The sequence below is a fragment of the Podarcis muralis genome, chromosome 1 (assembly GCF_964188315.1).
Source record: "Podarcis muralis chromosome 1, rPodMur119.hap1.1, whole genome shotgun sequence".
NCBI lineage: Eukaryota > Metazoa > Chordata > Lepidosauria > Squamata > Lacertidae > Podarcis > Podarcis muralis.
The window spans coordinates 41003409-41017224 of NC_135655.1; the positions used below are offsets into that span (position 1 = coordinate 41003409).

Here is a 13816-nt window from a genome sequence, read left to right on the forward strand (position 1 = left end):
CTTCCTCTCTGCCCAGAACATTGGAGGCTATACACCACACCTCCTCAACAGTATTTATAGGAACTCAAACACTGAGATCCTGCTCTGTTCCAGTAACAAGAAGCCGAAAGCACCAGCCTGAAGATGACGAGTGAGACCTCGTTGAAACGTCGCCTAGACACCCCAACTTTTACACGGGAAGACACCCGAGGACACCAAAACCTGCATATATATATATATATATATTTGCTTTCGTATATATATATATACACACACACACACACACACATACACACATATACATACATTTATATATCTCAATGGAAAGATAATTTAATGAGGAATATGATAGAGCAAAGTTTGTTCAATTATCTGTATTCTATCAAAGGTTATAGCCAAATAACCAGAAAAAGGAAGCACAACTTGATTAGGCTGATAGGCAGTAGCTTTCCTTCATCTGAATGTAGCCAATGAGCATGTGTGTTTAGAGAGCCAATCAGGTGTTAAAAGGTAAAGGTACCCCTGCCCGTACAGGCCAGTCTTGACAGACTCTAGGGTTGTGCGCTCATCTCACTCTATAGGCTGGGAGCCAGCGCTGTCCGCAGACACTTCCGGGTCACGTGGCCAGCGTGACAAGCTGCATCTGGCGAGCCAGCGCAGCACACGGAACGCCGTTTACCTTCCCGCTGGTAAGCGGTCCCTATTTATCTACTTGCACCCGGGGGTGCTTTCGAACTGCTAGGTTGGCAGGCGCTGGGACCGAACAACGGAAGCGCACCCCGCCGCGGGGATTCAAACCGCCGACCATGCGATCGGCAAGTCCTAGGCGCTGAGGTTTTACCCACAGCGCCACCCGCGTCCCTACAGGTGTTATGAGCCATCAAACCTCGGAAATACACTTTTCCCAAAGGGTTTCCACAATTTTGTATATGAAGTGTATATGAAGAGAAGCAGGGGCTCTGCTTCTACTTCTTTCCTAGAGGGAAGCCGAAACCTCTCATTGCACATAATGGCAGGACATACAGCTCTGTGCCTGTCAGTAGAAGAGTTGGGCTTAAGAATCTCCTCTCCCACATATTCAGCTCTTTGTGCTGCGCCAAGGGGGAGGATGGATTGTGCCCAAGATCCTTTTAGGAAACCACTTAGAAATTATTTCAAATAGACCTGGTGGTTATGCAAGTGTTACGCAGTCATAGAATCATAGAATCATAGAGTTGGAAGAGACCACAAGGGCCATCGAGTCCAACCCCCTGCCAAGCAGGAAACACCATCAGAGCACTCCTGACATATGGATGTCAAGCCTCTGCTTAAAGACCTCCAAAGAAGGAGACTCCACCACACTCCTTGGCAGCAAATTCCACTGTCGAACAGCTCTTACTGTCAGGAAGTTCTTCCGAATGTTTAGGTGGAATCTTCTTTCTTGTAGTTTGGATCCATTGCTCCGTGTCCGCTTCTCTGGAGCAGCAGAAAACAGCCTTTCTCCCTCCTCCATGTGACATCCTTTTATATATTTGAACATGGCTATCATATCACCCCTTAACCTCCTCTTCTCCAGGCTAAACATGCCCAGCTCCCTTAGCCGTTCCTCATAAGGCATCGTTTCCAGGCCTTTGACCATTTTGGTTGCCCTCCTCTGGACACGTTCCAGTTTGTCAGTGTCCTTCTTGAACTGTGGTGCCCAGAACTGGACACAGTACTCCAGGTGAGGTCTGACCAGAGCAGAATACAGTGGCACTATTACTTCCCTTGATCTAGATGCTATACTCCTATTGATGAGGCCCAGAATTGCATTGGCTTTTTTAGCTGCCGCGTCACACTGTTGGCTCATGTCAAGTTTGTGGTCAACCAAGACTCCTAGATCCTTTTCACATGTACTGCTCTCAAGCCAGGTGTCACCCATCTTGTATTTGTGCCTCTCATTTTTTTTGCCCAAGTGCAATACTTTACATTTCTCCCTGTTAAAATTCATCTTGTTTGTTTTGGCCCAGTTCTCTAATCTGTCAAGGTCGTTTTGAAGTGTGATCCTGTCCTCTGGGGTGTTAGCCACCCCTCCCAGTTTGGTGTCATCTGCAAATTTGATCAGGATGCCCTTGAGTCCATCATCCAAGTCGTTGATAAAGATGTTGAATAAGACCGGGCCCAAGACAGAACCCTGTGGCACCCCACTAGTCACTCTTCTCCAGGATGAAGAGGAACCATTGATGAGCACCCTTTGGGTTCGGTCAGTCAGCCAGTTACAAATCCACTGAGTGGTAGCATAGTCAAGACCACATTTTACCAGCTTCTTTACAAGAATATCATGGGGCACCTTGTCAAATGCCTTGCTGAAATCAAGGTAGACTACATCCACTGCGTTCCCTTCATCTACCAGGCTTGTAATTCTGTCAAAAAACGAGATCAGGTTAGTCTGACATGACTTATTTTTCAGAAATCCATGCTGACTATTGGTGATCACAGCATTCCTTTCTAGGTGCTCACAGACTGTTTGCTTAATGATCTGCTCCAGAATCTTCCCTGGTATTGATGTCAGACTGACTGGGCGGTAATTATTTGGGTCCTCTCTTTTCCCCTTTTTGAAAATAGGGACAACATTTGCTCTCCTCCAGTCTGCCGGGACTTCGCCTGTTCTCCAGGAATTCTCAAAGATGACTGCCAGTGGTTCTGAAATCACATCTGCCAGTTCTTTTAATACTCTTGGATGCAGTTCATCTGGCCCTGGAGACTTGAATACATCTAGACTAGCCAAGTATTCTTGTACTATCTCCTTAGTTATTCTGGGCTGTGTTTCCTCCAGTCCATTCTCTTTGAACCACAATCAGTAATATGTTAATTATACATTTCTTGCATTTTTCTTATTTTAGCTTCCAGGTTGCCTTGGGAAACGGAGAACTCAATATTTGATTATTTATTGGTGGGGCAAGGGAGCCATCTGAAAATGGTTTAACAGTACATTTCAGGATTGCTGAAGCTTTATTGATGTTAATGCAAACCTCTGGTCAAAATTTTGCAGTCCACCCAGATATACCTGCATCTCTCTTTTTTGTGTTTGGACCTATGATTGTTTGACTGGCCTTGATTGTTTTCATAATTTAGGATGTGTACTGCTGTTTAGTTCCTTGTGATAGTAAATCTTTTTTTAAAAAAAGAATGAAAACATATTCTCTCCTCAACAGCTGCACACACCTCATCTCATCTTGCTCAGGAGGTATATCTGATCCTCCAGAATGGATTTTGGAGGCTGTAGGTGGCTACAGAATGGCAGATAAATCCTTAACATTAATTTCCGTAACATTTCTTGGAATCTAAGACATTGCTTTTATGGATTAAGTAGGCATAACTAAGTGTATGATTTCAGTCTCACTCTCTAATTTCTGTTGACATCTACACAATATTTTAAAAATGAGGGACACAATTTGAGTAACAGCAGAGATGGGGAACAAGAGTCCCAATAATATATGGAATTATTTGTGACTGCCCTTCGTGACAATGGGATATCCCCGCTTATGCATACAATTTTGGCATGGTGGACTGCAAACTGTATAGACTTGCTATGTTATGAATATGAATGTCTGTATTTGAATGTGACATTTGAAGAATTGAACCTTTGTATTTAAGAAGAATCCTAATACTTAGGATTGTCGTCATTATTTTTAATATAATCATGGCCATATAGAACTTGGACAGAATGAGATGAGATGCAAAACTATTAACATAAAATGAGATGTAAAATTATTAACATAAATTGAGATGTAAAATTATTAATATATTTTACATATTTAGATAACCGTTGCTCTTAATTGCTTTACTATAATTAAATTGTATTTTTATTGTTAGTTGAAACCTATATGCTTTTCTTCAGACACAAAATTAGCAATTTCTACCTGAGCACCTTCCAACGTGTATGGCTGGAAAAAGTACATGAAAAAACTCAATATGACAGGCTCATACTCACATTAACGGTAATGTAATAGAGAGCCTCTTGCTTACGCACACACTTACTCCTTTCCCAGCCATGATATGATGTCATACTATGAGTTTGTACAATTTAATAAGGGATTCTGATTGGTCAGTCCAAGTTGAAAAAATAGCAGAAATTCTGGCAGTGAAGCACAATAAATGAATTAAATAACAATTTATTGTATGCACTAATAAATGAAATGTGCATATTCAATGTGTTATGTGTTTCCTAAAAATGACAGTGCTTAAGTTGTATTTGCCGTGAGTGTTTCTTTAAAAAGTATTGTTCTCCAGAGGTTCCTAGAAGATAGTCAGTAGTACCTTTGGGATGACATCCCCTATTGAAGCACACATGCTGAGCTAATCAATCTTCACTTTCTTTTGGAGGAGCATCGGTTTCCCAAACTGGCTCTGCTTCATGAGGCTCTGCCTGATGAGGCAACTGGCCATGCAAATCTGGAGCCCAATTCACAAGCGGGCCTCTTCTTACATGCTTTTCTTTCTCTCTCCCTTTATTTTGAGTTATTTCCCCACTCTGCCTCTGACACTTCCTAGAAGGGCTGAGAAGCTCTCTGTGAGGATTGAGGCTGGCGCTTTAAAGGCCCTAGTTTTCCCACCCTCACTGCAGGTGGAAGAGGGTCCAGGCTGCACAATGCTGCGTCTCTTTGGTGGCACCCTTTGATCCTTATTGACCCATGGATCACCAGTGATGCCTCACCAAAGTCCAGGAAGAACAAGCTGCAACACATTCCCCTATTCCCAGTTCCAGGTCAATAGGATGGGCTAAGGTCTCTACCCTCTTGGTTGAAGGCAAGCAGCAACCGTTTGGGACGTAGGGCTCCCATAATGCAGTTCTGTCTCTGCCTTTGGCAGCCAGTTGCCATTAGCTCCCACCTCAGTTTTTTCGTTTTTTCTTTTTCACTCCTTTAACCTACCTTAGGTCTTAAAATAGCATAGATGGCTTAGTCTGTGTCTTTTCACCCTCAACCCATAGCTATGTTTTATTCCACTTCACTCTGCCTTTATTGCATGGCCAGGAGGAGGCCCCTCAACCCCTGGCGACCCCTGGGAGGAATAATGACTCATGACAACGTGTTATGGGATTAAAATTGGCCACAACTTTATTAAACTTTCAGGTGTAGGGAGACCTTGGCATTGGGCGTTTATCCCTCCCAGTCCCCGGCCGGGAATCTGGGGAACATCAGGGTTATCCAAACTGTGTGGGGATTGGGCTGGCTCTGGAAAACATATGTTTAAGCAGAGAGCCCACCCCCCACCCCAATTCACCGCAACGCAGGGTAGAGCACTGACAACCTAATGGCGTATGGCCAGTGACTCCCCTCAACAAAACCCCTTTAACGGGGAACCCTGGGATCACCACCGCAGGGGGGACGTGGGTCACCACTTCACGCCCCCACCCATTTAGGGAAGAAAGACTAAAGGATTCTGGGGAGCCAGCTGAGAGCTCCCAGGTAGGTTCCGCCCTCATTGTGTGTGCAGGGCGGTCCTAATCCTACCTGGTCAACTCCCCTGACAACACCTCCCTAGCTGGGATTGGTTAACTGTCTAAGGTTAGGCGGGAACCTCCAGGTACTCAGCTTGGGGAGGCAAAGCCAGTCTGACTTGCTGGTGATCGTGTAGGGCCAGGGGGCTGCGCGCAACCACACAAAAAGCACCCCCCATTTGAAGTGGGGAGCGGTCATTCTGTTGTTGTTTCCTTCCCTGAAGCACATCCTGCCACCTCTCCTTATGCTGCTCTCCGCTTTTTTCTTTTTCTTAAAAAAAAGCCGTTCTGTTTCCCTCTTCTTCATCAGTTCTTGGCTGAACTTCTGCTTGTTCTTCAGACGTCTTCTGCTCAGCCCAGACGAAGCTCTGAAGGACTTTCTGGTTGAATCCAGACGCAAACTTAAGGTGTTGCTCACTCACAAGAGAGATTACAAAAGACCCAACAGGATGTCTTCTCCATATTTCTACAACCAGTCCTTTCATAACTTAAGGCAACAAAGTGGGAAAAGAGACTTTAAACCCAACGAATTGTAGAACAAACAACACCACACACCCCAAGTGCTCTGAAGTTATTTAGATTCTATTGTATGTGCAGTAGAATATGCAATGGAATGTGAAGATATGAAGGCTTTTTTCCCGTACTCTGTATATCTATTGTAAGTTACATTCTGTGTAACTTAATTTCTGTCAAACATTGGGGAAATTGCTTATTTACTTTATTATTATTATTATATCACCATCCAAAGATCTATCACAGGGCAGTTTACAATATAAAACCACAAAAATAAATACCATAGTAACAGACAAAAACAATGATCTGGTTTTTAAAAAAATATTTACTGACCAATCAGAGGAACACAATTGTACAAAATCCATATGCTTACTAATCATTAACCGCATAAGCTTTTATACTGTATTCCGTTTATCCCTCTTGATCTCACTTTCACCCCCCCTCCCAGGCACCGCTCTATTAACCTGTTCCTCCATGGTTATCAGAAATATTGGATAGAAACAGAGGAATATTCCTTTGAGGAGAAACTAGTTCAGGATTTGGCTGTAAGTACAGATATGGCTGGTCCCGGTTTCAAATGCCCACATTGATCCATACTATCTAACTATATATTTATATCTGTATCTATCTATATTAAAATGTGTATCACTCTTTTCCTATGCCAGAGTTAATGTTCTTAAATATATAAGGTATCAGGAAAGAAATAGCCAAGCTGTGCAGTATAACACTGATATATTCTGTGCATCCATGGACACAGCTATGGCTTATGCCAATATCCAAAATTGCTTTTTTATTTTTTTAAAAAATATGTTTTGAACTAAAACTTATCATTGTTCTGCTTTGTTCAGCTTGGCAATTCCTATGTTTTAATTAGCATTTTCTTTGAAGGCTTAACACAATTAATGCTTCTTTGTGGTTTGGATTTTGGTTATTGCATAACCCTCCTTTTTATTTTAACATTTCTAAGCTGTTATACAAGTTAATTTGGCTTTCTCCTGATACTCTAATAGAGTGGTATTCTAATGAACTATAAACTTGTATGACAGTATTAAGCAACAAAAGTTTCCTTCCATATATTAAAATTGGAATTATTTATGCTTCTACTTCACCTTTTATTAGAACTTAATTCTAATTAAGATAAGTATGTGCATGTATTTCTAAGCTTCAGACAGTTTTAGATGTCTTCTTTTTAACTGACAACCTAAGAAATGATTTAATTATTGTTTTATTTCTGTGTACATGTAAAATGATTTGTTCCCCTAGCTATCATTAATAGAGGTGGAGAAACCAAGTAATAGTTTTATTAGTTAATTACCTCTATTAGTTTGTAACCATTTCAACAGTTGATATGAAGTGGTATTAACCTATCACTGTTGGAAAAGTTTACTCACCTAAAATATTCCTTTTCTCTTAAAATACAAGTGCATTTCAGCTGTCCCTGATATAAGCTGCAGCCACACTAAGCATTGAGTGAGGGACCACCATTTTGCATTCTTTCACATTTTACAGGGCTCCTCATAACATCATCATCTGTTTGTAATTTTCCTAGTGCTCCTTCTGCCTTTTTCTTTTCTCACTGCAGAGAGTCTGGGTCCTTTTTAGAGGGACAGAAAAGCAGTGCAATACTTGTGAGTGTAGATGCTGCTTTTCCATCTTAAAGAGATGTGGTTTTGACATGGATAGTAAAGTTATCAGGCAGGTGAAGCTATCATATCTCATCTAACTCTTTGTAGTGGGCCAGTGGCGGAGCTTCATGCTCCGGCACCGGGGGCAGAGAGCAGGTGGGGGCGGGGCTGGTGCACGTCCCAGGGGCAGGGCACGTGTCCTGGGGGTGGGGCACCCAGTACGGATGGGGGGCAGCCACGATGGAACCCCACCGGGATCGCGCTGCCGGGGGCGGTGTGCTCCCCCCCTTCTTCCGCCAGTGTAGTGGGCAACATTTTATAATCCCCTCAATTTTTAAATCGCTTCTTAAATTAGTACTAAAATCCTTTTATGACTTTTTTTTTAAAAAAAAAAACCATACTAAAATGGCAGCAAAGATATGGTGCAGTGCTATAACACTACAGGATTGATTTTAAAAAGAAAAACGTATTTCTAGACTCTGCAGTTTTAGCAAATTTTGTAGAATTAATATTTCCAGTCTATAATTCCAGTCCAAAATTGAATTAATAGCAATGAACAATCACGCTCAAATTCGGTAAGTACCTAATGCTAAATAAATAAATGTTTTTAATTTTCAAAGTATTTCTTAGAATTACCCACCCAACTCCAAATTCACACAAACAGCTTTTAAAATCTTCTCTTCTAAATCCACAACGGATATGCCATGACCATGGGAGTTGGCAGAACATAGCAGGATGAACATATAGGGAAAGTGCAATAGCTTCAATTGTCTGGAAAGTCAGTTGCAATTCTGTTTGAAGTTTACTGTAGAAGAGCAATGACTTAATAGTGCTAAGAACCCACCCATAGATTATTTAGCGTGGTGGAAAATATTGTACATAGGATTGTCTTTTGAAGATTGGCTTTGATGCTTTTACAGTTGAGTTGTCAGAGGTATTTGAGAAGCTATATAATTTGCGTGAGAGAGATTATATTATTGCGTTTCTTGTAAGAGGTTGTGTGGATGGTTGTACATAAAACCAGCATCATGGCAAGCGGAGAGAGAAATGGGCTACGCACTTCATTTGTCTGACCTAGGCATGTGTTATGCTTCATATGCTCTGAAGAAAGTGTAATTCTCATGAAAAGCGACAGCATCTAAGGGCTCAGAGACAGCTGCATTCTGCACAGAATAAAGTGCTCCCACCACCATCCATCCCAGATGACTCTGTAGGGTTGACAAAGAAGGCCCAATCCACGCTGTATAGACTTCAGAAATCATGGAATTGTGAGCCATAGAACTGATGTGCCCATCAGTAGCACCTGTTGGGTTCCAGGGGTATCTAGGCAGGCCAGACAGAACAAATCAGACCCCTGAATAATAATGGGCATCTCATCAAAACCAGTGTTTTCCTATAACTAGTTACATTTCTTTATATACTTTGTTCAAAAACATTTATAAATGTACTGGTGTTATGTTAGAGAAGATCTTGTGACTCAAGATGGTTGGATTGCGAAAGGTTTATTGCATTTCATTGCATTTCTTTTATTACTCATGTACCCAATATAATTATTGCACAGACTCCCCCACAAAAAAGTGAGGAGGAGGAGGAAGAAACTGAGAAACATCCTGATCCTCTTCATCAGATCATTCTTCATTTCAGCCGGAATGCTCTAACCGAACGAAGGTAACTGCACTTTATTCAATGCTATATTATAGACCCACCATCGTTTCTGCACCCTAAGTCGTCCCCCACTTCCAGAAACAGTTTGATTTGTTTAAAAACAAAAATAAAAACACGATCCATCAGGGAACTGCTCCATTTGTTTGGATGTCCCACATAGCCCATTGCTATAGTGCTGGAGGTGACAGTGGAGATTTCTGTTAACTAGAGAGGAAATGGTGGTCCTTTTTTGAGTAGTGTGTGGGAAGATATGTGGGAAGCTATTATTGTTAGGTGTGGGTGTTACTGTGCCACTTTTAAATGGTTTTAATCTTAAATAAGATTAAAGAGTAGAAAGTAAGTCGATGTTAAAACTTTTAAGAAGTATGCCTGTTTAACAACCTTCTCAAAATCCTCTTGTGGGAAGTCAATTTCATACCTGATACGATCACAGATAATCATCAGCGCCATAGAAAATTCATGGTTGAAATCTCTGGCTGCTTGCAAACACTTTTAGAGTACAATAGCGGATAAATAAATTCCACTCTTGTGAGGTACACAGATGTATTATTCAGTTGTGAATGCACATGGTAAATATATGTTTTAACAAAGAATTTGACAAAGTTCCTAACCTTATAGGGTTGTAAGATCGTATCATGGGATTTCAAGAAAATGAAAGTCTCTCTGCTTTGATGATTATTGGAACTGCAGCTCACTGCTGGCTTTTAAGTCCTCTTCAGAAGCTGTTTTAATAATACTTCCACTTTCTTACAGCAAATTGGAAAATGACCCTTTGTACACTGCATATTCAGCAATGATGGCAATGGTGAGTATCTAATTTCATTGTTAATTCTGCAGTGATGACAAAGGTGATTATGTACCCTAAAACAAATGCTCTAGTTCTTCAGCTGTTTTTTTCATAGATCTCTGTAATCTGTTTTTATCCTATTGACAGTTCAGCTGCCTGGTTTTAGTATTACACAAAATTTATACCTAATGTGAAACTATGCCCTTGAAGCAGCTGCTTCTAATTCTATATAAGCTGTTTAAGGGGTATATTTAAGTTTTTGTTTAATTCCTAACTATGCAATTGAAACAGCAGGTTACATTTTCTATTTTAGCATTCTTGCTGTTTTCAACAGGTGAAGTTACATAAGTTCTGTTGATAGTTAAGAACTGATCCTGTCCTAAAAAAACAGGTGCCAGAACTCACCATAAACACCTCCCTTGTTCTCTTAGAATGTCAATGGCACCCACTTGAGAGGTGCCAAAACTGAGTTCCCGCTGAAAAAAAGCCCTGCTCTTGTCCATCATCAGCACAGTACTCATATGTGAAGGGATTCCCATAAGGCTTAATAGAGCCCCATTTCTCCCTCATACCCCCATGACACATGTACATATTCCATCTTGGAAGCAGAACGAAACATTCCCTTAAAAGGGACTCATTTCTTGGAGGACAAAGAGCTATCCTCTTATGCCAAGGATACTTCTCTGAGGGCTGGATGGATCCTGGCAGTGAGTGATTTGACTATTAAGACCATAAATAGTTGAAATGATTGTTGTTGTTGCCCATTGCCTAGGTAGCCTATTAGATAGTGCTTGGGGAGAAGTCAGTGGCTGTGGTGGATGGTTGGCATCAGCTACATAGGAAAATGTAGTTATGAGGTCCTGGAAGCAAAATTTAGTTGCTGAGTAGGATGCTGAAAGCCGGGACGTCCAAGCTAACTCATAAATCTTACCAGTCCAACATATGGGGTCAGCTAGACGGGTGCAGCATTTTAGTCACAAAGCATGGATGAGATGGTCTTGGCATGAGGGGTTTGGAATTTTTCAGGCACTGGGGAACATTCTGGACAAGCCAAATTTGTAAAAAGGAAAAAAAGGGGGGGGGGAGGACAACCTCCACTTAAACCGGGATGGAAACAGACTATTGATGTTTAAAATTGAAAGATGCCAAAGCAGCTTTTAAACTGATGGAGAGAGGAAAGTCAACAGTGGCCAAGGAGGATCTGATTTGGAACAAATCTTCTGGGATGTAGGTGATAAAATTAAAGAATATTTAAACAGGGGAGATATAGAATTAGGCATTAGGAGTGCAGGGACACAGGATAGCAGTCAGAAAGGCCAAAGCACCACAGGTCAAAATGCAAGTGCCAAAGACACTTGAAGAGAGAGACTGTATACAAGTGTGCATATGCTTATGCTCCAAGCCTCCAAGCCAAGATGGGCGAACTAGAGTGCTCAATCATGGAGGATGGCATTGATATAGTGGGCATAATAGAAATCTGGTGGAACTGAGAGACCAGTGGGTTCTCTGGATATGAGCTCTATAGGAAGGACAATACTGGAGGTAGTGTTGCTTTGTCAAATACAGCATTTAGTCCAGCAAGCTAGAAATCCCCAAAGGGACAGACTTCTCGCAGAATTGTTGTAGATGATGATATCGGGTCCCAAGAGTAATTTAGTACCAGGGTATGCCTCATTTGCAATGCCCACATTTGGAGAACTGTGTACAGTTCTCATTGCTTCACCTCAGAAAGATATCGTAGAACTGGAAAAGGTTCAGAAAAGGGCAACCAAAATGATCAAGGGATTGAAGTGACTCCCTTGTGAAGAAAGATTGCAGCCTTTGGGATTTACACAATAGAAGTTAATAAAAGGATTCAGGACACGGAGAAAGTGTGAAGAGAAACATTTTAATCCATGTCTTGTAACACGGGGACTCGGGGGGGGGGGATGAAGCTCATTTTGGGATATTTGGGACAGATAAGAGAAAGCACTTTTTTACGCAGCACATATATGAAACTCACTCTTCTAGGAGGCAGTCTTGGTCACCAACTTGGATGTCTTTAAAGGATTAGACAAATTCATCGAGGATAAAGCTGTTAAAGGCTACTGGTCATGATGCCTATGTTCCATCTCCACAGACAGCAATTAGCCTTGCAGATGATAGAGTGCTGTTGCATTCAGGTCCTGTCTTTGTGCTTTTCACAGGTTCCTGGTTAGTCACTGGGAGAACAGGCTGCCAAAGTAGATGGGCCAGTGGGCTGATCCAGTAGGCTATTATGTTATATTCACCCAGACCTTGTTCCTTTGCTCGGCTAATGAATGAATGCTTGACACTTGTGAGGGGGAGGAGGGAAGAGGGACTTTGTTGTGTTTTATGGGAATAATATTTATTGGCAGACCAACTTAAAAACTGTTAATCAGATGAAAGACATCGTCAGGTTTAGAATACTGATTTAGGGCTTGAAAATAACCTCAGGTTTGGAAAGGTGCTAAAAATAGAGAATGACCATTCAGAGGAAATACTGATATATGTCAGGCTTGATAGCATTATGATAGGAGACACAATTGAGCATTCCCAGGTAGAATGAATTCTGTGAATGGCTGTTGCCATGGGAATCAGAGAACACTGAGAGAGAAACCAACTGAAACAGAACCCTAAATGAGGGTTGGTTGGAAGATAGCTGGCTTTTGTACACGGTTGGGGCACTTACTCTGAGCTGCTAGGGATCTTAGCCTAATGTGGTATGAAAAGAAAATATAATTACTGGAAGCCAGTTCATAAATTGAAAAGTGGAGTACCTGAGGCCAGTTGATAATACTGAGTTGACTAGAACAGGGTGGTGGAGAAGCATTTTAGGACCAGCACCTCTGGAATATTTGTTTTGTTTGGCTGGAAAGATTGGGGATAAATCACTGTGTATAACTGCAAGTACAACATGTGAGAAAATAGGAAAGAGATGGGGGAAAGCAGGTGTAAAAGTTTTAGCCCTTTCTGATACTTCCACTCTCTTTTTTGCTGTCCACACCACGAAAACATATCTGTCCGCCATGTACTTTTCTTGTCTGGGTACTTTACAATCATTGGCTAGGACATGGGTGGGTGAATTGGGGAAAATCTGTATACTGTAATTTCTGACAAGGTTTGAAGATTTAGAATGAGCACGATGTTTCATTCCTCTTGTGGGTGCTGGGTAGGAGGAAATAGTTCCCATATGTGTCTGCCTTCTAAGAAATTCAACTATTTGTTTCTTCTTAATGCATGTCTATAACTGTATTCATTGTCTGAGTCCTCTGTATGTGAAAGTCATAAACAATTTTTGGATAAAGGTTTAAGACTCTGCTTGGATATATTAAACCACTCTTTGACTTTATCTTCTCATTCAAAACACCAAAACCAAATAAATGTAAAATAGCACAGTTTAATTCAATCTGAACCTATTTCCTTCTAATGAGAAAAGAGCTGTCAGAGTGGAGAAAGTGATGATGAAGAAGAAGAAAAAGAGAAGACATTTGAGGTGAGTTAACTTTTCTTAAAGTATAAACCTTTTGCCTAATGAGCTAGAGTAATGTGTTATTCAAACTTACCAGAAGTTAGAAAGTTTACTTAAACTCTCCCTGAGAACTGCATACATATTTATGAATGTCATTATGATTATGATAATATTTTCAGTTACTGCAAACAATGTTTGAGATTGATCCTGCCCACATTTTTTTATGATTTTTCCTCTTACCTTCTCTCCTTCACTTCATTTTTTCCTACCTTTTGTTCCATACACCTGGAAAAGCTTCTTATCTTTCTTTTTAA

At 41.1% G+C, this 13816-nt stretch overlaps 1 protein-coding gene across 14 annotated transcripts in view; it reads left to right on the plus strand.

Moving 5' to 3' along the window:
* Window positions 1-13816, plus strand: part of RYR3 (ryanodine receptor 3) — a 293341-nt gene that overhangs the window by 247872 nt on the left and 31653 nt on the right. For 10 of the 14 annotated variants that reach the window (XM_077926602.1, XM_077926563.1, XM_077926598.1 and 7 more), the window contains 4 exons: window positions 3839-3938; window positions 9140-9246; window positions 9997-10048; window positions 13470-13526. In XM_077926602.1, the coding sequence (XP_077782728.1) occupies window positions 3839-3938; window positions 9140-9246; window positions 9997-10048; window positions 13470-13526 (316 nt within the window). Of the gene's footprint in view, window positions 1-3838; window positions 3939-6401; window positions 6499-9139; window positions 9247-9996; window positions 10049-13469; window positions 13527-13816 lie in introns of all 14 variants that reach the window. The other 4 variants (XM_077926567.1, XM_077926587.1, XM_077926611.1 and 1 more) reach the window with 1 other exon arrangement.